Source organism: Terrapene carolina, unplaced genomic scaffold (genome assembly GCF_002925995.2).
Source record: "Terrapene carolina triunguis isolate 2854851 unplaced genomic scaffold, T_m_triunguis-2.0 Scaffold97, whole genome shotgun sequence".
NCBI classification, from domain to species: domain Eukaryota; kingdom Metazoa; phylum Chordata; order Testudines; family Emydidae; genus Terrapene; species Terrapene triunguis.
In genome coordinates, this window is record NW_020664448.1 from 13283699 (window position 1) to 13309885 (window position 26187).

The following is a 26187-nucleotide window of genomic DNA, read 5'->3' on the forward strand; positions in this document are numbered from 1 at the left end:
TGAGGAGAAAGGCATCGCCCAAGGAACGGGAGCCCAATCCTGCTCTTGAGCAGAACTGTGGACATTTGCAGTTCTGAGAGGACATGAAGAGGTCTATGCATGGGTGACCCCAGTGTTTGAATATGTTCTGCAGGACTGTGTTGTTTAGCTCCCACTTGTGGTCCTTGAAGTATTCCCTGCTCACCATATTCACTGGTGTGTTTTGACATCTTGGAAGGTACAAGGCTGAGATGCTGACATTGTGCCAGATACACCAGTTCCATGGTTTAATGGCTTCAGTGCATAGGAAATGCGACCTGGTCCCTCCCTGTCAGTTTATATAAAACATGCAGGAAATGTTGTCTGTCATTACCCGTACAGTCTTCTTCCTGTTCAATGCAAGAAAGTGCAAGCACCCGTTGCTAACTGCATGCAGTTACACATAAATCTGGAACAGTTCTTGGCGGGAGACCGCCTGCCCTGAATTGTGTGATGATGCAGGTGAGCCCTCCAGCCTATCAAGGAGGCATCGGTTGTGCGAATCATGGAAGGTGGAGTCTGTGTGAAAGGGACTCCCACACACATTGTTCGGTTGCTTCCAGCAGCATTGCGAGTCTTTGACTTTGAGCAGCATTATGAGGCGTTTGTTTAGGTCAGGGATCGGCAATCTTTGGCACACGGCTTGCCAGGGTAAGCACCCTGGCGGGCCAGTTTGTTTACCTGCCGCATCCACAGGTTTGGCCGATCGCAGCTCCCAGTGGCCGCAGTTCGCCCCTCCAGGCCAATGGGGGCTGCGGGAAGCGGCGCGGGCCAAGGGAACTGCGGCCACTGGGAGCTGCGATTGGCTGAACCTCCGGACGCGGCAGGTAAACAAACCGGCCCAGCCCGCCAGGGTGCTTACCCTGGCAAGCCATGTGCCAAAGGTTGACGATCCCTGGTTTAGGCTGTGTTTGTGTATGTAGACGATTCTTAACCAGCCCTGAAGGCCGCGCATGTGAAGATACACGTGTTGCACCACAAATGTGGTTGCTGCCTAGTGGCCCAATAGTTGGAGGCAGGTCCATGCCGATATGTGGGCTCTTCAGTATGATGGAGGTCAGATTGACTATGGTGAGGAATCTGGTCGGTGGAAGTGATGCTTTGGCCTCTAGAGCGTCGAGATGCACTCTGATGAAGTCCAGTTTCTGCACAGATGTCATTGTTGATTTTTGTACTTTGAGGTGTAGTCACAACCGTGAGAAGAGGGTGATTGTGTGTGTAGTGTCCATGACATCTGCCTGGGTGGTTGTTTTTTAATAGGCAATCATCCACATAGGGAAACATTGCCATTCCCTGTTTGCAGAGGTGTGCCACCACTCCTGTGAGCATTTTGAAAAAACACATGAGGTGCTGTCAAAAGGCCAAATGGCAGAACTTTGTATTGATAGTGTTCCATTCAGACCTGGCATCATAGCAAGGGTACTTCCAGTATCCTTGGGAAGAGCCCATGTATTGATTCCTCATTGTTTGCAACTCCAAAAAGTTGGTGCTGAGCTGAGAGACCACTTGCCTCCAGTCCCATCTACACTCCCCATACTGAAAAGCTGGTAGCAGCAGTCTTAATTTGAAAAATACTTATTACTTTGGTGGTTTAAAAAAGAATTTTTTCAGGTAGAAAAACACTCCAACACAGGAGTTAGTCTTCATACTGAAACACACTGTAGAAACAGAACTTCTGAGTACCTAAGAAATGCTGTATTGTGTCACTGTACAGCAGAGCCAAAGAAAGTTCTCCCTCGATACAGAAGTAACCAGAAACAAAAGTATAACCAGCGTATCGTAAGAATTTATTCAAAACTAGAGCATGAAGACATGAGCATACCAAGAAAAAGCTCACATAACCAAGTTACATGAATAGGACAAATCAGACACCCATGCAGAAGAAAACATGGACAAAACAGTAATGCACATGTTTTTTGTAATGGCAAAATATTTACCATCCTAAAACAGTATTCCAGACACCTAGAGTACTTCATTAATGTAAAAGATCATTTTTCTGAATGTGGATAAGTGCAATTTGTGGTAGTAATATGGAAAATAAACAACAAATTTAACAGCTACAGTATTCATCAGTCCTCATGCCATGTTTAAGAATACAAGCAAAGAATTGCATCATTACACAAAATAAGTAGATGTCTTTTCAAGGCAAAAAGTTCCTAGTAAAACAGTACTAAACTGCTGAAATAATGACTTGATAATATAAATGTTAAAAACAAAAAAACAAAAAACCCCATCATCTGTGGATGGGCACTTTTTGTAAAATTACACTAATATTCTGTAGAATCAAAAAGTGATGGTAACGGAATGGTCCAGTGCTCAAAACACTAATCAGAGCTTGAAAATAGTTCCGAAATCTGATAACTACAGAAATCATATGTAATAATATTAGGCAGGCAAAACAGTAGGGAAAAATGTAAATCTCACTTGAGAAATGGTAAGTCTATACTCTAGTGGTATTTAAGAATTTGGAGGTGAACAGCTTTACAAGCAACTGTATAGCCAAGTCTGACATAAATATACAATAAATACAGTATAGTTTTGTAAGAGTTCTGTGTATTATAAAAATATAAAACTAATTTCCACAGATTGCAGCAGGCAAACCAACCTGTTAAAGGTAACACAATGAAGCGGAGATATGGCAATCTTGACTGCCAGGAAACATTCAGACCAAGCTGATTTTGGTTTACTTTATGCAGATATTTACAATGTCATTATAATTTAATGATAAAAATATCTATTTGTTAGAAAATAATTCCTCTTCAACCTCTTTTAAAAGCTTTGTTTTTTTCTCTAAATACAGATTTCTGAAGTATTTAATAGTTTAGTGTAGTAATTATAACCTCGATTCACCTTCCCTTCCTATTTGCTGACAGAGTTCAGCATCATACTAATAGAATTCCCCTAAAAAGGTAACCATCAGATCAAAATCTTTCTATTTCTCGAAGACACAATTTATCTGCAGTGTTGCAAAGATAGTTTCTGGACACTGGCAAGGTTTGTTCAAAATTTTCTAATTCTCAAGCAAAGATGATATAGCTCAATAATATGCTGCTGGGTGAACATGCAGAGGGGTCGGGAAAAAAAGCTATATTTTCAGATGTTGTAAATTAGTGTAATTCCATGGAAGTCAATGGATTTGTGCCAATTTACACCAGTTGAGAATCTGGCCCATTTATTCTTAAAACCATATCATTATATATAAAAGTCTTATTTTTTTTAATTTTAAGAGAAGGAACTATGTTTGAACTTCCTTAAACAGAAATATTAAAAAAAAAAAACCTAATTTATTACTATTACACTGATGGAAAAAATTTGATTATGTCATTATCGAGCTCTGAAGGATCTACAATTTTCTATTAAAGACACGGAACACAAGAAGTAATGCCTGACTTTCCTCTTAGTTGTGTTTCAGAGTCTAATTATCAGGCTGAGTGCAAAAGGGGAGCAGAGGTGGAATATTTACTAGCGTTTCCCTCAAGCCATTAGCTATCACCAATTTATTCTGCGTATTACCAGAACATAGTATAAACATGGTTGAGGTGAAGAAGATAATTGCTAAGACCCAAATTCTGCACTCCAATCAGTGTGAGTTTGGCTCAATTCTGTCTTTTATTAGCTGACACAAGCTCCCTAAAATGGATTTTACATGATGCGTCAACTAATAATACTGCAGTGAACTGCAAAGATTTAAAAAAAAAAAAAATCCCAGGTATTCAGTTCAAGATTTAGAAAATTAACAGAATGTGTGCAAGACTATATTACAGATATACGCACATTGACTTGCCACCCAAAACCAGAATTTTATTTTGGTGGTTACGCAGTGCTCGTCCCTGTTGTATCCAAGTTCAGAGTTCCGCTTGTGTCTTGCAACAACTGCTATTCCTAACACAAAGCAATGAAGACGGTAGAGTTGCAGAGGAATGGCTAGCATAGCTTGTATACTTGCATCTACTGTTTGGGTCTCTAGAATACTCCCTCCAGTGAAGTAAGTAATGCCACAATATTAGACTTAGAAAAGCATGCACTTGTGTGTACACACAATGCCTGATGAGCTCTCACAAGTTTCCACATGCAAAGAATACAGATGTACTTTCATGTATATACTTTTGAAAGCCTGGACCCTACTACTTTAAGGCATTTTACATGGTATTACATTAACTTTTTATCTATGCCTTGTTTTAACTGTATAATTTTGTGTAGCACCTAGAGCTGGGGTTTTCAAAGTTGAGCAACTAACTTCCTCAGCCCCTTTGGAAGTCCCAGCCTCAAACACTAAGGCAGTTTCTCTGTAAATATATATGCATTATTCTATATTTCCTACCCGTTTTTCAGCATTAGTTATGTCTTTAAGTATTGCTGTAGACGGAACCCTGAACTCAAGTCTACACAGGTAAAAAAAATTAAGCCCAGATGAAAAACCCTAAAGATTAGTTAAACTACCTTGCTTCTTAAGCGTTCGAAGATGTTTCTCATATTCACTGTTATATACATAAACCCACCACACACTCCCATCTTGCCAACTGTAAAAATTCTTTTGGCTCCCCATTCCAGGTCTGTCAGGATGGAAAAATAACTATGCATCAAGATAGCTCAGTGGTTTGGGCATTGGCCTGCTAAACCCAGGGTTGAGAGTTCAATCCTTGAGGGGGCCATTTAGGGATCTGGGGCAAAAATCTGTCTGGGGATTGGTCCTGCTTTGAACAGGGAGTTGGACTAGATGACCTCCTGAGGTCCCTTCCAACCCTGATATTCTACAAGCATTTGTCATATCACTCCCAGTGAATTGCTTATGTCCCTGCATGAGAGAGGGTATGTCTATCCTGGAGCTGGAAGGTGTAGTTTCTAGCTTGAGTTGACATACCCACATGAAGTGTAGCTGTGGCATCAGGAGAGGCTAGCCATACCAAGTACGATCCTGTCCAAGACCCTTGGTACATTACGCCTTCCAACTCCAGTGTATAGTCTGAGTCTGTAAAGTGGATTGGGGCTTTAAAGTTTTCTATGGTAAGTTTTAATTAGATAGAAATTGACCTACACACACCGATATGAATAGTGATCTACATATCTATCGAGTTGTTTTTTTTTAATTACAGCCCCGAACTTACTTTTATAGATGCAATTTCAGCATCAGTTATGGCCTAGAGCTCAGTCACATATTTTCACAATATCCCAGGATTTTGGCAGCAAGGTCTCTACCCTTGAACTGAAATCAAAAATATGCTGTTAGTATTTCCAGAAGAAAACTAACCAAAAGAATTTAAAATAAAAACATTTAAATAACCATCTTTAAATTAAAAAAAAAGAAAAAAAAAGGATAATCCAGTTGTGTTTACATGAAACTGGTATATCATTGAGGCTTGTTACTTTAATTTTTCTTTTAAAACTTTTCCTTTAGTGAATTTAATACTCCGAGAAAGACAATATCCCTCAATAGCTAGATTTAGGCATACTGCATGGAAACATTAATCTTGCTTACACAGCTCAGCCAACCCATCAAATACCGTCTACACTATCCTCTCCTGCTTCAATATTTACCCTCTTTGAGACGGATGAACAACTGTGAGTGTTTTGGAGTGGTAGCTAACAAGTGTTAGAGACCTTGCAAAATCCCTTACATTAACTGGCTTAGTGGTTTTGAGATGGTCTCTAATGTGTAGGTTTCCAGAGCTGGAAGGCTAAGCTATCAAACCACTACCTTGCTCCATTTCCTTTTGTTTTAGGATTATTTAAAATTTAGAAATCAAAATGGGGGTGGTAGTGGGGGGAAATTTTCATGAACTCCTCCCCTCCTTGGCTCCAGTTATAACAATTTTTTTGGCAAGTCTTCTGCCGTTGCACTTTTACTGGTAACAGTACTAGTGTTGATAGTGCACCAGTGCTTTTACCAAATGTAATCTAAAACTGCTCAGAGCAGATCTAGACAACAAGATGGTGAAAAAGCAAGTAACTACCTGAGCCCTTCAAAAACTAGTGACCTCACCACTGAGAAGTGGAATATGCAGCCATTATTGTCACTTTCACAAGACAAAAGGAAAGAATCTGAGTAGCACCTTTCTTTCTGGATTTATTACTGATGTTTGAATAACAAATTTGTTTATTCTAGACCATGGGAATCATGCTAATCATTCCATAGACTCGTATCTTGTATCCTTATTACAAGAAGATATATAGCAAACCGTATGTAATCTAACATCGATTACTCTGGTAGCTCCAGTCCAAATACGATGCTTGAAATGTTAATGCACAGTGTGGACTGAGCTCCAATAAATTTACAATACATCTTGCATTTCAGATCAGGGCAAGCACTAGGTTTTTACATAACGGAGTGCTTGCCCTGATCTGGAATGCAAGATGTATTGTAAAAAGTGATCGTATATAAAATAGTCTTAAAAGGAAATGCATTACAGTAGCAAGTCACCACTTTCACAATCAGGAAACAGTGTGTATATCTTTAGGATTCATTCTTGATCTGTAATATCTTCAATTTGTTTTTGCTGTGTTTTAGGTATTGGTAGTTCAAGGCTTGCCCATAACATGGGCTCTGCTTTCCTCATAGTGAGCTCAATCTTCGTAGCTGTCATGTTTACATAACTCCTCTTCACATCAATTACCTGGAACAGAACAAGTATGTTTCACTTAAATTTAGGAATAAGACTGTTGGAAATATGTAAATAATTACTATATGCTCAGCACGCATTATGGGAGTTTTGCAGTCTCCAAATGTTTGGGTCTGGCAACAGTATAGGATGGAATTTACCTAGGACTGTTCCATCTCCAAATATTTGCAAAATTAAAAAAACGGAGTAAATCTATAAAACATAGTTGCCCCCGAGGTCCCAGGAAGCGGTCCACTGGAGGGAGAGATCAGCTTTTAAAGTGCAGTTGCCTCTGGGTTCCGGGGAAAGTTGTGCAGCCTCAGCCCTTTCCTACACTCTAAGCTGGGGCAATAGATTATTTTTTCTCAAGGTCCAAATTTCTTGGTCAAGGTATAGCCAAAGTTCAAACTCCAGAGAAAATATAATCATTATTGTTATTTTTTTAAGTAAACCATTCAAAAGCATTTGACGGTCCAGATTTGACCCGTGGTCCATCTATTAAGAACCCCTCCTCTGAGCCGTGAAGAGAGAAACTGGCATGCATATGTATGTAGAATACGCATGCTACTATATGCACGCACAAGTTTGGCATATGCAATTACATGCAACTATACTTGGAAAGGTCTGGCCCTAGAAGTTTTCTGCAATACTCATATTGCAATTATGCTTAGACTGGTAAATCCTGCACAAATGAACTTCTTTTGTTAATCCAGACCTGTAGAAGTGTGGTAGTTTTAGAAAAAAACAAAACTATTCTATTCTGAAAAAAGCTTTGGCTGAGCATGAAACTGAGTAAAAGTCTTAACAAAACATTCAAGGTTGTTATACTTACTCCCCACAATTTCACACTGTGATCAAATTCTTTATCTCCTTCAAATATAATATGGATATTTAGCTAAACGAGAAAAAATACAGAAGAGATTTATTAATGTCAAGTGACTAAGTTTAAAATAAAAGTATGACATTAGGACCCTAATCCTACATCACTGAAGTCACCAGGACTCCACACAAACAGAGGTCTGCGCAAATGGCTCCTGATGCAGGATCAGAGCCACGTGTGGCAACATGATGTATCTGTAGAAGAAGATATCAATGATGATGCCGGTATTAGGCAATACAATTTTCCAAAATGTGTATTTACGGAATCACAAATTAGAATATTTCATTGTAAAAATCTGCACCACAACGCAGTATCTGTGAAGCTACATATCATAAGAGAGAGTCTGCTTACTTTTAAAAACCTAGAATATAAATTTAGAAAATATTTTGGTAATAAAATTATGTAAACTTTTAAAAGATGTTTTGTAAAGATTTAAAATTTAAGAAGTTTGTCTAAAGGAACAAAAAGGCACAAAATGCTTAGGAACCTGCAAGTCTACCAAGACTGAAACTGTCAAAAAGAATTATGTCTCACAGAAGAAGACTGTTACAGCATTTTACTTGTTTCCTTAAAAGAGCAAAAAGATTGTGTTTTAATATTTATGCACAAGAGTACATCCAAACGATTTATATTTTGCTATATTTAAACATCAAGTTTAGAAAAACAGGAAATATTTGTTTATTTAAAATAAAACAAAGATACTCACCATTGTGCTATTTGCTTCTACGTGGCTAAGTTCAGGAAGTGAATTTTTCGCATATATTGAAATAGTCACTTCACCTCCAGTTTGATGCCAATCATGCCTACATGGAACTACTTTTTTGCCCTACAAAACAAAGGTGTATTTTGGAAAAATACAGTATTGGAACTCTACATTCAGGATACATTTTTAAAAAATTGCTCTGAAAATTGTCATGTAGGACAACATTTTAATGAGAATAAATGTAACTAGTACAGGATTAAATTCTGCATTTAGATGTGTGCGCAGGAACCCTACTAACGTTAAGGAAAAATTACATAATGGTAAGTGTTTGAGGGTCCTCTCCCATACTACATATCAAGATTCCATACAGAAAGGATTATAGATCTACCTTCTAGGCAAAAGTAAAAAAATCTCAGTGGAGAAATCTCTCTTTAGCAAGGAGCCACTTCTTAACTCTATCATTGGACAAGCAGACTCAAAACTTAACAATATTAGAGATATAAAGATGTATATACAAAAGTAAGGATAATAGAATGGGGCGGAAGGTATCACAGGTGAAGAAAAACTATCCTAGTATATAGTTTTTCCTTGTCAAGTATCTCCATCCTATAACATTAGGGAGGCATCCCATCCAGCAAAATAGAAGTGACATGAATTAAAACTTTCTAATAGACTACAGCCCCCATCCCTTATATAGCCCCACCCTCTAGAAGGTCAGAGCCAAAGAGATACAAGAGCATTCCAATGGGCACTACTACTAGAACGCTCCACCAGTTCAAGCTATACTATTGGCATATCTCCTAGATTGGAAATTTGCAGAGGCCAGCTGAAGAGGAATTTTTTATACCATCTATGAAGTACCAATTGTACAAGATCAGACGCTCAGATTCATACCCTTTCTAATGCTTGAAGGAAGTATTAGTGGGAATGAGAAAAATCTCACAGTAATTGACTGGACAGCCTGTTATCTAAACTTGAACTGGGCAGTAAAAGGGCACTGGAGAGAGGGCTTCATATTACTGCTGCAACAAATATGTCACAGAACACTCCACAGTGGCCACTGGTGGGAAGAGTACAGAGAACGGGACAAGGGAAGGAAGGAGGAAAGTCACACACTAAAAAAGGAGTATCCAGGAAGAAGGAAAGACTAAATCCATTCAATGGCATGACAGAAAAACAAAAAAACAAAAGAAATCTCTGGGCTCCCTGAATTTGGTACTTTCTGTTCTAGACAGAAGGAAAGGAAACCAGACTCCCAACTCCTTTGCTAAAGAAATAAAAACAGAGTTACCCAGGGAGAGATGGAATGTGGAAAGAGGTACCAGGTGGGAAATAAACCAAGGTTTTCCCAGGGGCCCATCTTTCTTGTTTTGTGGGAGGGTGAAGTTAAAGAAGAGAGAGTATGCTAGACTCCCAGGTAATGGTACTTACACTTTGCTGGAAGAAAGAGGAAAGAAGTTTGAGCACAGCACTGCAGACCAGTGGATTGCAACATAGCTATCTTGAACTAGAGCATCTAGTACAGCTAATATACGGTGGTTGGCCCAGTGAGGCAGTTGCTAGGCTGTATGAAAGCATTAGTGACAGCATTTCAGCCACCTTCCCACAGCAGAGACCAGCCAGCTGGGAATACAGATTGCCATGAAACACATGATTTTGCTACTAGCCCCAGTGGGCTAGGAGCCAGCTATTTTAGTGAAGTTGCTACAACTAAAAATGAGGTTTAACTTTTTCCTTTTAAAGGGATTTCTCCACCCCCCTTGCACACACACTCAAGTCCTTTTATCCTCATTTTTCTACTTCAAGAAAAACTGAGGAATACAGTTACAATCAGGAAGTGACAGAGAACTGACAAGAATTCTGTGTTTCCAAGAGATTAAGTGGGTTTGGGGGGAAAAAATGACTAAGGGAAGAGATAGCACCTAGGTACACCTCTTTTCTTCCTTTTAACAATGCTACATTTACTGTATGGATCTTATTTTGTAGGTCAGGAGCAGAGAAGATATTGACACTGGAGTTGAGTATACACATCTAAGAGCAGAACATGACCGGATAGTATTTCTAAATTTGAAAGTGCTCAGCTACATTGTTTCATAGTGTAACACCACTCTAGTCTTGTAGCATCCTCACACAACTTCTTCAAATATTACCATAAGTAAAACAAAGGAAAATACAAGTCCATACTAACCTGTCTGGTTTATTCCCAGCTCTGCTATGGAACAGCTATAAGCAAAAAGCACATTCTGTGTCCTAATATACAAATAATCAAACCAAGCAACGCACTATGCTTTAGAACAAAATAAAACCCAGTGTAAGAATGGTGTTTGGAGACGATAGAAAAGTAATATTCCCACCAGTCCCAGCCCTAGAACACTCGCTATTTCTGTGGCTTATCCAGTGTGAATGAGATTTTGGCAAGCAAGATTATTTTAGTCTATTTAAATGTATTCTAGTCCTAGTTTTAGGAAGATGTTTCTCTGTGAAATTTTTTTGGGGCTCTTTGTTAGCATATGCGTTAACATTTATAAGTGTTGGGTTGGGAAGTCTATCACCTAAAAAAGCCTTACAGAATTGTTTAGAAATATGACAATGCGTACAAACAGTGGGTTTATTTTATTTTGTTATTTCACAATATATGTTTCAATAAAAGGTGTGGTTGTATACAAACAAGTACAGTATTTCACTCAGATTAGTTTTGGTTCCATTATTGATCTCATTAAACTGCTCCCAACACTCATCAACACATATTAGAGAAATTGTATAATTCTGGAGGTAGGGGAATTATTAGTCTTTGTTTAACTAAAGCTGGAATTCAGCCCAGCACCATACTTTCTTAATGACTGGGAAGTTAAGTAACCAATTACCAGTGGCAAAGTTAGTACTACTTACAGCATCCTTTTTAGTCCACACGTGTGTTCCCGTTGTACAGCCTTCTTGAGACAAAAATGTATTAAAATCAGAAGTTTTTCTCCTACAACAGCTCCAGTACTTCATCCTTTGAAGGAATTTTAAAAGAAAATAATTTAACAAGCCATAATTGAGGCTAAAATTGTGTCACAGAGGTCGTGGAAGTCACAGAATACATGATTTCCAGAGACCTCTGACATTTTCTGCTTCAGCTCCTAGCCACCACGGGAGAACCCTGAAGCTCACGGGCAGCAGGTGGACCCCAGAGATTCCCATTTTGTCAGGGTTTTTTTTTTTTAGTAAAAGTCAGGGACAGGTCACGGCCTTCCATTAATTTTTGTTTATTGCCTGTGACCTGTCCCTGACTTTCACTAAAAGTAATCACAACAAAAAATCTTAACCTTAGCCATAATACATACACAAGTCAAATATTTAGAAACATTTAGCACTATCAACAGTTTTAACAGTGTAAACATCTTTCCTTTTAAAAATAACCAACTGCATATGTATTTAGAAAGAGTGATTATAGAGAATTTATGTAAGCAAATTCTATTAATTGCATAATACTAACCCTTCGTGGAATATAGGTACTCCAGAATGGTATATACATATTTCTTCTGTGCTCTGTGGTCCTTCAAATGTCTGGTGAAACACAATTTTTTTAAAAATGATTTCTCTCTTTTCAAGAAGTAAAAAATAAACTATTAGAACAGAACAATTAGCAAAACACATTGCAAACACTGACCAATATGTATTAATACATTTGAAACAAACCAAAAATGGGCTCTTTCTTCCTCTATGCTGCAAAATAAACTCAAATAGAGACATTCATTCAATGTTCATAAAAAGTGCCTCCCCCCATCCGCTTTAAAAGTATCCTTTATATTGACTCTGAGATATCGGGATAGTATCGCTATTAGTACTCAAAGTCTAGTTTAACCTCTTCTTAAAGAGAAATCCAGAACTATTCAACTCTGTTTTCACATTTTTCACAGGTAAACCAAGTGTGCGCATGTACACACACAAACACACACAGGTGATGAAGTAATGTATCTGGTGCATTATTAAAAAACTGCAAGCTTAAAATGAGGTCATTCACCGATGGAAAAAAGTCACCAAAATGAAGCACCATAAAAGGAAGCAGCCCAATGTACTGCTAGGTGTTTAGCAACACGAGGATCTATTATTGTAATACCAGTCCCTCGTAATCCAATTGACAGTACTGCAATCCAGTGGAGAGGGTCACAAACTCATGTGCAAACACCACCCTCACCAGGAGAGCCTCAATGATAAAGAACAAAGAATCCTTCAGACCTTGTGGTTGTTACAGATTTTTAGTTTGCATCCCTCCTGTTCAATGGAAGGTTGTCAGGGGAAAAAGTGAGGGTATGTCTAACCTGCAATTAAAGACCCCTCAGCTGGCCCACGCCAGCTGAATTGGGCTCATGGGATTCAGGCTAAGGGGCTGTTTAATTACGGTGTAGACATTCTCTCTCAGACTGCATCCTGAACTCTGGGACCTCACAGAGTCCTAGAGGCCGGGTTCCAGCCCAAGCCCAAATGTCTTTACTGCAGTTTAACTGCCCCTAAGCCTGAGCCCAAGTCAGTTGGCATAGGACAGGCACAGGTTTTTAATTGCAGTGTAGATATGTCCTGAGACAATTTAGGTGGTACTGGAAGAATGGTTTTATGGTTGAAGTGTAAAATATGGTGTTCTTCAGGTAGGTAGCAAAGATTGTTCGATTAGTAGGTACTGCATAGACTGCAGAACTTCACTAGTTGCCAGGAGAAATTTGAAATATTTATCAATAAAGTCTTTCATAGTTTGGTACCACCTCACTCCACCTAATTTTTAACTGCTGGACTAAAGTATCAGAGATGCTCAGACTGACAAACTCCTATGTTTTTTAATTTGGGGCCCAGAAACCTCAGTGATGGGCCTCAACTCTTGAGATTACTAACTCATTGGTCCAAAAGAACCTACATTTTGACCTTTTGAATATGTTGAAAGGTGTATCTATTTATTCAGACTTGTAGACCTTGTTTGGACTCTTAATTACTTTGTAATGTGTTTTAAAATACTGACTTGTTCATGTTCTTAGGATTCTATAGGTTTACCGTAAACAGAAGGAATAAAACAGCTATTTACCTTCAAACAGCCTCCATTTTTACATGACGTCCCAATTTTTATCTCATCACTGTCCTCTTCTGTAAAATTAAGGCATATAGATATCCTTACTATAAATATAAAAATGCCACTTTATAAATATCAAATATTTAGTTTACTTAAAGTTAAAGTCTAGATTCTGACAGACCCTTCCACATGTCCATAGGTGGTAGGTGAAAGAGTACAAGGAGCATCCCTCATTTTCTGCACCCTACACAAAGACCTGTCAGAAATACATACAGAAACTACTTCCTATATGTTCCCTAATGCGATCAGAGATCAGACAGGACCATGACCCCAATACACTTCTATATCTGCACACTGAGCTGGTGTGCTGAGGGAAGCATTGTGCACCACATAAGGGAGCACAGAAGAGGGTGCACTTGCCTTGCATGCTGGAATGTTCAGGGAGGAATTACACAAGCAGTTCTGGAGGTTATTGGGAGTTGATGACTGCTCAGCACTTTTTTTGGGGGGGGGGGGGGGGGCGGGGGGGGCGGGAGACACCCACAGGCAGGTGCCTTAATATGAACTCCTCTTTCTGAAAACTGTGGCTATGTTGTATAGAGTGCTACCATATTAGAAATATAATTACTTGATACTGGGCTATCCCAGAGTTTAAAACTCTCCAGTATTTAAATTAATAGTTTTGTTGATAAATTAAAGGACTTTCTTCTTTACATTATATATCGCATACATCCTCTTTGGAGTTATTATGCAATGATTTAATTGTGATAGATTTTTAAAACAGCCAAAATAGCAGTCCTAGTAGACGTTATCTCGACAACTAGAACTTCTACGAATTTTTTTTTAGAAAGGCAGGGCCATTTCCCTTGGAAAGAGGGCTTTAGTTCGGAGTAAACAATATGGGAACATCTACAAAGAGACCATACAATTTTAATTCCTAGGCCAGAAGGGAGCATTGACCATCTAATCTGAACTCCTCTAAAACATAGAGCCATAGAACTCCCCCAAAACTCCTCCTAGAAAATATCATTTAGGGTAGGTCTACACTTACCCGGTAGTTCGGCGGCGAGCAATCGAACTTCTGGGTTCGACTTATCGCGTCTTGTCTGGACGCGATAAGTCGAACCCAGAAGTGCTCGCCGTCGACTGCGGTACTCCTGCTTGGCGAGAGGAGTACCGCGGGGTCGACGGGGGAGCCTGCCTGCCGCGTGTGGACCGAGGTAAGTTCGAACTAAGGTACTTTGAACTTCAGCTACGTTATTCACGTAGCTGAAGTTGCGTACCTTAGTTCGAATTGGGGGGTTAGTGTAGACCTGCCCTTAGAAAGACATCCAATCTTGATCATCTGGGTCAATCTATTTTCAATTACCTGGAATGTCTATTGTTCCAAGTGAAAACAGTTTTTCCATTGAAACTGTTTGGAAAAATATGCCAGGGATAACAAATACCTAACTTCCTGAAGTAAGAAGTAAGTGTATACAATACACACCATTGATGGTTTGAATAAACTGCGTAAGGAAACATGTTTCTCTCCTGGTGTCAGTTTCAATTTAATTGCTGCCTTCTGTGGAACTAATTTGCTGGAATATGTGGTTCTTGAATACCTTTGTAAAGTCATTAATTCTGAAACACTCGCATGTGAGACATTCTACCATTTATCTAATGGCAACAAGTGTGTCTTTGGCATGTCATTTTGTTGGTACAGATTCTTACCTTTTTTTTCTTCTTCATTCTCTGATGATAGTTTCAGTTTATCTAGTGCTTGTTTCAGGGAAGCTGATACTTTCAGCTGTAAACTTGTCATTGGCTCATCTGGGCTAAAATATTTAAATGTATTCATGTTATCTTGGTCAAAATAAATTATGTAATATGACAAGGGATATCTTTCAAATCTCTGCTGTGACAAAATTAGAATACTCTTCACCATCACTCTGACATGACATAGAAAAAAAAAAGCCATTTCAATCAGCCACTACAAAATACCTTCCCCGCAAGATAATTCCAGGGAAGAGAATGAAATCTCATTATGAAATAGTACAATTGATGATGGCAAGCTGGCTGAGTCTTAATTCAGTCAAGACCAAATTGATGTTAGTGGGTTGGGAAAATCAACTAGAAGAGTTGTCAAAGGCAATATCTGTACTCTATGTTGAGGGACTTCAGCTGCTATATGTGACTCAGATTCCCAATCTTGGTGTTTTATTAGAGCCAGGGCTAGGGTGACCAGACGTCCCGATAAAATCGGGACCGTCCCGATTTTGAGCTGTTTGTCCCACGTCCCGACCAATCCCTGGTCGGGACGCAATTTTTGTCCCGATATTTTGCACCGCCAGGATCACTCAGCTTTTTTTTTTTTTTTGCCCCCCCACCCCGGTGTCCCGATATTTTCTTCATCACATCTGGTCACCCTAGCCAGGGCTACACTCAGAAGATCACACAGCAGCTGTACCCTAAAAGATGTTTTCAGAACACTACTACAAAGATCATTTACCCAGCCCTTCGCTTTGCCCATGTCACTCCCTCTTTGAATCTCTCCACTGGCTCCCCCTTCTTTATCATATCAAACAAAAGCTGCATGTCTTCATTTTCAAGGCCCTTCATGACCTCTCCCCATTCTCTTTCAATAATGAGATGTTGACTCCTGCCTCCAATAGGCGCATGAGGCCATCCTCCATTAGCAGACTTTGAAAATTTTCAAACAAAAACTTTCATGCTTTCTCCCATGCTGTCCCTCATGCTTGAGCAATTCCCTGTAAACATCTGCAGAGCTACTTCATTAGACTCCTTAAAACTCTCCTTTGCCATAATGCCTACAAAAACTTGACAACAGTTAAGCCACTAGTGTGCTGAGATCACTGCTTATGCTAACACATTATCTCACTGTTTCCTTGTACTTCCCGATCTGGTTGTATTCCTATATTGTCTTGTCTTACACTTAGGTTGTAAGATCTTTGGAGCAGGGTCTGTCTTTTTGTTCTGTGTTTGTACAGCACCTAGCACAATGGGGTTTTGTTCCTTCTCTATGGCTCCTAGGCACTATGACAACATTTATTATTTGTATTATCTGTCACCTTATCTACAAGAAGGTATCTTAGAACAGAACAGTTGAAACCCAAGAGTAGACACAGCCCATATTTTAATCACAGGCATTAAGGAACCTGAGGTGAAAGTTAAGAGTGATTTAGATAAAAGTCACATTATTTGATTTGGTAGAGTGGCTTTACTTCTTGTGGCAGAATGCTAAATTGACAAATGTAACTAACGTATGTGTTTAATTTCTCATTGTGTGTGTTAAGGTCTGATTACAAAGTTAAGAAATAAATAGAAATAGTGATATTCTTACTGGAATATATGTCAATATAGCTCAGTTATCAGTACTCTTGACCACAAAGTTCCACACTAGACTTTGGCTCCTATACAATGACAACACTGAGGGGTTCTGTCCTATGTTTCTGTCCTTCAGAATAGATGTTAACCAAGGGCCCTTTATGTCCATATTTCAGGCAAGTCCAGATCAAAATTAGAAATAACTTCAATATTGTTGCCAATTATCCTACCAAGACATTGTACAAGCTATTCTCAAGTACACAATGGTCATTTCATTTGCCTATGCTTCCACAGCATGTAACTAAAATATTTTGAATTAATTCGTATAAGAGATGCCATATAAAACCAAAAGCTGTAATTTAAATATTGTCATTGCTAGGTTTGAAAAAATCTGACTTAATAAATTAATGTCCACTTGAAAATTATGTAATATAATAATTATGTAATTATGTAATATAAAATGAAGGGTTAGGATATCTATTTTAAGATTTAATGCTGCTGCTTGTCACCATAGTACCTTCCAAATAAAATCAATGGCAATAACCAAAACAAGTTCTAAGTTAGCCATTGGAAACAAATTTGGCACAAATGCCAGTTCAATATACCGTACCTTGGCCTATTAATGGTTTCCACTGGCTTTGGTGCCCGAATTATATGCTCCTGAAATTTAGGTTTCAGTTCAGCTAGCTCCTTTCGCTCAGAGGTAGTTTTGACTTCAGGTTTCACAGGCTCAGGGGGTTTCTCACTATTATGGAGACCCTTTGTACAGCCCTGTTGTAGATGACAGAAACATATGTGAAAAAAAACCCAAAACAAACAAAAAAACCCACTTCATGTGCAAAGTCCAAAAACAAACTATTATCCAAGTTTAATGAACTAATGCAATTTGATTTTTCACCCTCATCCTTCACCCTTTGCTCAGTTCTAGTGGCTGCTTTGCAACAAATGCTATAACTAAAGTTGAAAAATGGTTTAATTAACATCCACATCTCCTGGTTTTCAGATATATAAACAAACTTTCTGGAACACTTATATGAAGTGTTCTACACTTGTTAAGAGGCTTTTTTTTCTTTTTTTTTTTAAAGTTTGAGCAAAATCTCTTTAGTTGTTTATGATTTAGACCAGTGGTTCGCAAACTTTTTTTTCCCCGCAGACCACTTAAAAATCGCTGAGGGTGTTGACGGACCACTTAATGATCTTTCCAAATGTTGTTTGCACCGTTGGCTAACTATTGTAAAGCGCCTTATAAAAGCACCATATTAAAAAAACAAACAAAAAAAACAACCACTTTTTTTGTTCTCCAGATAAAAGCACACAACTCATATTTTAATATCAGCAGTCTTACCTTTCTAATGCAACAGATGTGCTCTCTCCCCCGCCGCAGCAGCCCCCAAGCTGGGGCTAGGAAGGAGGGGGGGTTCTCCCTCTCTCCCCCACTGCAGCAGCCCCCGAGCTGGGGCTGGGAAGGCGGGGGGGTCTCTCCCTCTCTCCCCCGCCGTGGCAGCCCCCGAGCCGGGGCTGAGAAGGAGGGCCGTCTCTCCCCAAGAGCCGCAGCCCTGGAGCTGGGGAAAGTCACCTCTTTCTCTGGCCGACGCAGCCCTGAACATCCCAAATTCACCCCACCCCTTCTCACCCTGCACAGCTCCACTAATTAGGTGGGTGGCCCTTCATTCTCTTGTGCGGGGCCACCCAGGTGCGCACCTTAGAGGGAACTATCCATAGACCACCTGAATGGAGCTCGTGGACCATTGGTGGTCGGTGGACCACAGTTTGAGAACCTCTGATTTAGACAAATGAGTGTAAAAACACCCTCCTTTCTTCTCCTGGCCTCATATTTTTATAATATTATAAACGCATTTTGACAGAACCAATTAATAAATTTCTGAAATTTAGAAATTGAAACTTAACATCTAAGTAGTCCACAAGGAGAAAGAGTGCCGTGCTTCACTCTGTTTGATTCAAAATAATTTTGGTTTAACAAGATGTATCCATTTAAAAATTTGCTTAATGTAACATCTAATTCTATGATTTTTGATACCAAACATTTTTGATAGCATAACAGATAAGCTATATAAACTGCAATAATATTAAAAAAAAAAAAATCACCAATACATACCACAATGCTTAAGAAGTCAGAGAAGTCTGTTGTTCTTCTCTTACAACATGACCAGCCCTATAAAATTTGGAATAAAATAATGAGAGAAATGCAAACACAGTTTATCAGTAACAGTTTATTAGAAGCAAAAGGTTAGTGATAATTCTTTCCAGCATATGCTGCTTTACAGTCTTAACACAGTGGTTCTCAAACTTTTGTACTGGTGACCCCTTTCACATTGCAAGCCTCTGAGTGCAACCCCCCTTATAAATTAAAAACACATTTTTATATATTTAACACCATTATAAATGCTGGAGTTGAAGCGAGTTTGGGGGTGGAGGCTGACAGTTCGCGACCCCCCCCCATTTAATAACCTCATGACCCCTAGAGGGGTCCCAACCCCCAGTTTGGGAACCCCTGTCTTAACACTCTCTTCTCCCTTGAACACTGCTGATCATCTCTGTATTTTTGAAAATGTAAAGACTTCTACCTATTTTATGTCAGCCTCCTTCATTCCCCCTTCTCTAGTGTCATCTTTGATTTAGACAGTCATCTGCTCAAATTAGGTCAACTCAAAACCAACATTTATTATATCAGATGAGACAGTCCTGATGCTAGAGAAACAGATCTTACTGCACTACACAAAACAACTTATCTGGAAACTCAAAGAACCTTTAATTTGGTATTACAAAAGATACTTTGACTAACAATGTATTTCTGCAGCAGATTAAGAGACATGACGATGGGAGACACTTTCTTTCTTTGAACTACTGCAAAATAATGCTCCCTGTTTCCTCTAAACATTCATCCTTTACACAGGCAATATATTGTGAACAGCAAGACAGCATGTATTGTTTAGGTTATTTAGGACACATATTAGAAGGAAAATTATACCCAATGGGGCTCACTATAAATTTTCAGTGAGACCAGGAAATGAGGGGAGAAGAAAAAAGGGAGACAGAATGTGTAGTTTTTTTGTAACAAGTGCTGATTTAAAATTTTTATTAAAGCTAATGTTAAAATTATCTAATACAAGGTTAAAGAAAGAGTGTCTATACATCTATAATGCCTAAATTATCCAAAAGTACAAAGTTTGGTTTAAAAATCATAATTAATATATATATATATATATATAGTACATAATCTGCAATATCCCAAATATAGGTTAATACATTTAGCGATACAGTTAAAATATTAGCATCCAAATATTTGGGTACATCACTCGTAAAGAGTTATACTAAGAGTAGCTTGTGGAAAGCAAATATAGCAATGAGTGTAGATTGACCCTCACTAATTGAGAATTTAGGATAAGTTGTCCGTTAGTAAATATTCTGGATATTTTCTTGGATATTATTTCTGTCTAAAATTCTGGTATTCAGCTTCAGCCAATCAATTTTTCAATAGCTATTCATAGCCAGCTAGTAAGCTATGCTGCTCACTCCTATCATTACCAAGGAATAGTTATCTTGGGCACATCTCTCCTCTCAATCACGGCCATTTCTGATGGTGCCTCAGCACAAAATTGGAAAAGAGGAAGGTTTTGAGGAAATTCCACTCCTCCACCTTCTGGCTTCTCCTCATGGGACTAACTATTGCTTCTCACCTCTTCCTTATAGCAAGCTGATGCCAGACAGTCTCTTTTCAAGTCCTCTCCCACACTGTATAATCATTCACAAATTCACGAACCTTATAGGTTTGAGATGTTCTTCTTATGGTTTTTTTTTTTCATTCCTTATTTCTTGCAGTCAATATTTTAAAGCTATCATTTTGCCTCCTCCAAACTTCACATTAACTTCATTTAGCATCAGATAGGCAGAATTCCTTAATGAAGACCTTGGCCTTTATACAAGCCAAGATTCTCAGATTTTTCCATACAGTATCTCCATGGCGACTACACTAATTGCTTACCTGGACAAATAAAAGTATTTAATATATTTTTGCTGTCTTAATGAAACTACTTCCAAAATTGAGGAGAATCAACAACATATGACCAGCCTGTTCCCTGCAGGCCATCAACAAATGCTTCCTGGACCACCAATGATCCACAGATCACAGTTTAAGAACTGTTGATATAAACAAGAGACTATTGAGAAAAAGGTCTAACCTTTCCAAACTGTATTAGTCAGTTTTTGAGAGACATAATTTTCTTTAAAATGCAAAAAGAATACAAAGAATAACAAATTTTAAATTATGTGTACTGAAATTCTAAAATGTCTATAATCAAAAACAGTTCTACATGCAGTGCTTTTTACATGGCTGTGGTAAGGCAATACATTTGTCACAAAATGATATAGGATATGTAATGCTTAAACAACATGCTCAGTTTGAGATTAATAATAGAAAAATAATAATCACCTGCTGCAGTGAGTGGTCAAACAATGTACCTGTTACTTATTGCTTGAGTCTAGCCAATATTCAGTTTCTTTTTCAACTTTGGATAAATGCCATTTCCAGGGGGGTTTTGATTGAATTCCAGAGAAAGGACATTTGCTACATCATTGACTCAGTTCAAAGACACTAAGGATTTAAAGAACCTTTCACTACCTATATCCTGGCATACCCACCTTTAGAGCATCATGAAAGACTGGAACACCTGGATGATATGTGCATGAATCTGAAAGAAAAGAAAAATGCCGTACTAATTGAAAATGCAAATTAAATTAACCAAAAAACCCTGCAACTATTAATCTAAACACAATTACAGCCAGAACTCCACACATTTGAATCTCACATTGCACATGAGCTCCACCTTCCACCCCTTTCCCATTACTCTTTTAAACTGAAGAAAACTCCCCAGGAGAGCAAATTCAGACTTGACAGAACAAGTATTCAGAGAGTATATATGGAGCCATAGATATCCTATTTAGACTAAGTTCCTTGAGGTAGAAACTTTTTTTTTTTTTTTGGCCATATACACCACAATATAAGCACATAAATAAAATTACCTTTACTACATTTATTAGGGGATCTTTTGGGGACCATGATCAGCACTCATATAGAGCTAACCTTAACTGGTATCCCAGTAGAAAGGGAGACAAATGTCAGCCTGGTCCATTCTCAACTCAATTTTGCAACACTCAACATGACTATTTACAGTTGTTTGGGAGATGGATTCAATCCTCCTAAGCCAAAGGCACCTAAGGTTCCACACTGCCTTAAATCTTATCTGGTGTTCACAAACTTGATTAAAGGATTGCAAAGCATGCCTTATAGCCAAAGACTCAATGAACTCCATCTGTTCAGCTTAACAAAGAGAAAGTTAAGAGGTGGCATGATCACAATCTATAAGCCAGGGCCCCCACAGCGGTCAGCTGCCGGGGGGGCTGGATTCCCCTCCCTCCTCGGCAGGGTTCAGGCTGTCAGTCCTGCCTAGCAGTCAGCCCTCCCGTTATTTTTAGCAAAAGTCACAGCTTCCGTGAATTTTTGTTTATTGCCTGCGACTGTCCATGACTTTTTCTAAAAATAACAGACAAAATCTTAACCTTAATCATAGGATAAAGCATCAGTTTCCCTCACTGCACAAACTCTAAAATGGACAAACAGAACCAGATCCAAGTCTGTGTCCTAGAAGCCAAAGGCTTCATATCCCATGAACTAGCTACAGCCAGCATGTATCCTTTGCTTTGTTCCAACTCAGGACATCACTGATGAAAGAGACACAAGGATATAATCAGGCCATGTGCAGAACCGGCTGACCACTTGTTACGTGTGGGTATGTCTACACTGCAATTATGCACTGTTGTTGTAGCCCAGTCAGTCCTAGTTATATTAGAGAAACAAGATGGGTGAGCCCCCGCCTTAGAATTATAGGACTGGAGGGGACCTTGAGAAGTCATCCACTCCAGTCGCCTGCAGTCATGGCAAGGCTAAGTATTATCTACACCATCCCTGACAAGTGCTTGTCTAACCTGCTCTTAAAAATCTCCAATGATGGAGATACACAACCTCTCTGGACAATTTATTCCAGTGTTTAACCACCCTGACAGTTAGGAAGTTTTTCCTAATGTCCAACCTAAACCTGTCATTGCTCCTTGTCCTATCCCCAGAAGTTAAGGAAAACAATTTTTCTCCTAACTTCTTGTAACAACCTTTAAATGAGGAGTTACTGTACATAAAAGTCCTCCCGCTTAATGTTGTTTCAAAGTTATGTCTCAATTAGGGAACATACTCGTTTAAACTTGTGCAATGCTCCCTTATAACGTCGTTTGGCTCCCTGCTCTGTTCACTGTTTGTAAGCTTCTGTGGAAGAGCAGCGACTTTATAAGGGAGCATTGCACAAGTTCCTCTTCTCCGCCTCCTCCCCCTCTCTCCTAGCGCTTCCCCCACTGCCAAACAGCTTAGGTCTTTGGGGGGAGCGGGGATGCGGCTGCTCAGGAGAGGAGGTGGAGTGGGGGTGGGAAGAGGTGGGCCTGGAGTGGAGCGGGAACAGGAAGAGGAGGGCTTGGAGCATCCCCAGAGAACAGTTGCCGACTTTGCTGGGGGAAGCCGCCGCCGCGAAGGTGCTTCCTAGGGTCCTTGCCTTTAGCGGGCTGCCTCTGTGTGAGGTAAGACAGGGGCACTTCCAAACCACAGTACAGTACTGTATGGGATATAATACCTTTTGTCTGCCCCAAAATAATTTCCTTGGAACTTAACCCCCAGCATTTACATTAAATCTTTTGGGAAAATTGGATTCATTTAACATCACTTGTCTTCTCCAGACTAAACAAACCCAATTTTTTCAATCTTTCCTCACAGGTCATGTTTTCTATATCTTTAATCATTTTTGTTGCTCTCCTCTGAACTTTCTCCAATTTGTCCACATCTTTCCTGAAATGTATAGCCCAGAACTGGACACAATACTCCAGTTGAGGCCTAATCAGCACGGAGTAGAACGGACGAATTATTTCTCGTGTCTTACACCACTCCTGCTAATACATCCTAGAATGATGTTTGCTTTTTTTTGCAGCCGTGTTACACTCTTCACTGATATTTACCTTGTGATCCACTGTGACCCCAAGATCCCTTTCTACAGTACTCCTTTCCACACAGTCATTTCCCATTTTGTATGTGTGCACCTGATTGTTCCTTCCTAAGTGGAGTACTTTGCATTTATTCTCATTGAATTTCATCCTATTTTCTTCAGACCATTTCACCAGTTTGTCCATCATTTTGACTTATAAGCCTATTCTCCAAAACACTTGCAACCCTCTCCCAGCTTGGTATCGTCCACAAACTTTATAAGTGTACTTTCTATGCCATTATCTAACGGCAAGTCTACACCACAGCGCTACAGCTGCACTGATGCAGCTGCACCGCTGTAGCATGTCTTGTAGTCATGCTATGCCAACGGGAGAGTGCTCTCCAATCGGATTAATTACTCTGCTGCTGCGAGAGGCAGAAACTATGTTGGTGGGACAGCGTCTTACGTCGACATAGCGTTGGTGTGAACAGCGCTTAGATCGATGTAACTTACCTCACTTGGGGGATGTCTTTTTCACACGTCTGAATGACACCAGCCCTAAGTCATTGATGAAGATATTGACCAGAACTGATCTCTGTGGTACCACACTTAATATGCCTTTCCAGCTTGACTGTGAACCACTGATGATTACTCTCTGGGAATGGTTTTCCAACCAGTTATATACACATCTAATAGTAGCACCATCTAGTCTGTATTTCCCTAGTTTGTTTATGAGATGGTCACGAGACAGTATCAACCACCCCCCCCGTTTCACCCCCCCACCCCGTCCCTCCCCTCCACAAGGCTTGTTACAATGTCAAAGGCTATTAGGTTGGTTTGACATGATTTATTTTTGACAAATCCATGCTGACTGTTACTTATCACCTTCTATGTGTCTAGGTGTTTGATTGCTTAATTATTTGCTACAGTATTTTCTGGTTACTGAAGTTAAGCTGACTGGCCTGTAATTCCCTGGGCTGTCCTTATTTCCCTTTTTATATCTGGGCACTATATTTACCCCTTTCCAGTCTTCTGGAATCTCTCCTGTTGTCCGTAACTTTTTTAAGATAATCGCTAATGGCTCAGATACCTCCTCAGTCAGCTCCTTGAGTATCCTAGGATGCATTTAATCAAGCCCTAGTGACTTGAATACATTAATTTATTTAAGTAATTTTTAACTTGTTCTTTTCCTATTTTAGCCTCCGATTCTACCTCATTTTCACTGGAATTCACTATTTTAGCCAGCCAATCGCTATTAGACTTTTTTGGTGAAAACTGAAACAAAAAGGTCATTTAGAACTTCTGCCATTTCCACATTTTCTGTTATTGTTTTCTCCCGGTTATTAAGTAATGGACCTACCCTGTCCCCGGTCTTCCTCTTGCTCTTAATGTATTTGTCGAATGTGTTCTTGTTACCCTTTATGTATCTAGCTAGTTTAATCCTGTTTTGTGCCTTAGCCTTTCTAACTTTGTCCCTACATACTTGTGTTATTTGTCTGTCCCACCCGCCAAGTTCCCAATATCAGCACATCTCTCCCCCCGTGCTTACCAGGCTCCCCCCAACAAACAGCACCCCACTTCACAGGCCTCCCCTATCAGCACAGCCCCCCCGACTCCTCCCCCCACACAACAGCACAGCCCCCGCTCCCCCCTGGGCTCCCCTGGCCAGCCCCCTTCCATCACCTCCCGTAACCCAAGGGGACGCCGCCACCCCCACCCCTGTAAGACCTCACGCCAGGAGCCCCCAGGCACACAGCGGCAGGGGGACGCCTCGCAGCCCGCTCCGCCCCGGCTCGTACCCTCCGTGTTGGTGCTGGGGTCGAAGCGCTGGCCGCAGCCCCGGTTGTAGCAGAGCTGGGACATGGCGGGCAGAGCCGAAGCGCCGGTTACCGGAGCCGGCAACAGCAACGAGCCGGGAGACAGGAAGCGGCGGGGCAGGGACGAGGCCTCCGCCTCACTCTCGAGTCTCTCCGGAAAAAGCCGAGCGGAACCTTCAGAAACCTTCGCGAAATTTCGGGACAAAACGAGAAGCAGCGGGGTTTAGCGCACGCGTAGTAGCTCGGGGGCGGGGCGAAGGGCCGGCTCTAGGAGGGGAGCGCAGGCGCAGCAGGCGTATTGCACAGACGCTAAGGGGTGGGGCAGCGAAGAGTTGCCAGAGGGAGGGGCTGGGAAGGAGGACAAGTGCGCAGGCGCGATGTGTAGCCGCAGGGGGAATGGAACGACAGGGGATTCTAAAGGGAGGGGCTAGAACTGGCAGCAAGGAGGAGAACTCGCTAGCGGGGCGGGACTAAGAGCGCGTGCGCAGTGAGGAACGCTGGCTAGGGAGGGGAGGAGCGTTTCAAAGGGGGTAGGAAGGGAGACTGGCAGGTCGCAGCAGATTTGTCCGGGGCAGGAAGGAACGGGAGGACACGGGGGTAATTAAGGCAGTGAGGAGGCAGGGAATACAGCCCCCTCTCCTGCTAACAGCAGTGGGGAGCTCCTCACCCTGGCTTGGGAAAGTAGCCTTGCCCCCCTCCCCTTGGCCGGCTCCCCCTGGCAGGGAGTGGAGGAAGTAAAGGGGAGAAAGGGAGGAGCAGAGAGGGAGA

The 26187-nt window shown here is 40.4% G+C and overlaps 1 protein-coding gene across 1 annotated transcript; it reads right to left on the bottom strand.

The window, feature by feature from the left end:
* Positions 1–4703: 4703 nt before the first annotated feature.
* CHORDC1 (cysteine and histidine rich domain containing 1) lies at positions 4704–25561 on the bottom strand. The gene is made up of 11 exons (XM_026651664.2): positions 25402–25561; positions 21225–21274; positions 18682–18738; positions 17176–17336; positions 14952–15055; positions 13254–13312; positions 11676–11746; positions 11087–11192; positions 8201–8320; positions 7447–7509; positions 4704–6629 (listed from the first exon to the last, which is right to left on the bottom strand). Exons 1-11 carry the CDS (start codon positions 25463–25465, stop codon positions 6477–6479), a joined length of 1008 nt encoding a protein of 335 aa, XP_026507449.1. The 5' UTR covers positions 25466–25561; the 3' UTR covers positions 4704–6476.
* Between the last annotated feature and the right edge of the window lie 626 nt (positions 25562–26187).

Bases quoted from the DNA above. Each gene is read 5' to 3' on its own strand.
- CHORDC1 (XM_026651664.2), bottom strand. From the start codon at position 25,465: ATGTCCCAGCTCTGCTACAACCGGGGCTGCGGCCAGCGCTTCGACCCC. The intron at 21,275-25,401 runs GTACGAGCCGGG...CTTTTCTTTCAG, and splicing joins CCCCAGCACCAACACGGAGG to ATTCATGCACATATCATCCA. The intron at 18,739-21,224 runs GTGGGTATGCCA...CAAATTTTATAG, and splicing joins TCTTTCATGATGCTCTAAAG to GGCTGGTCATGTTGTAAGAG.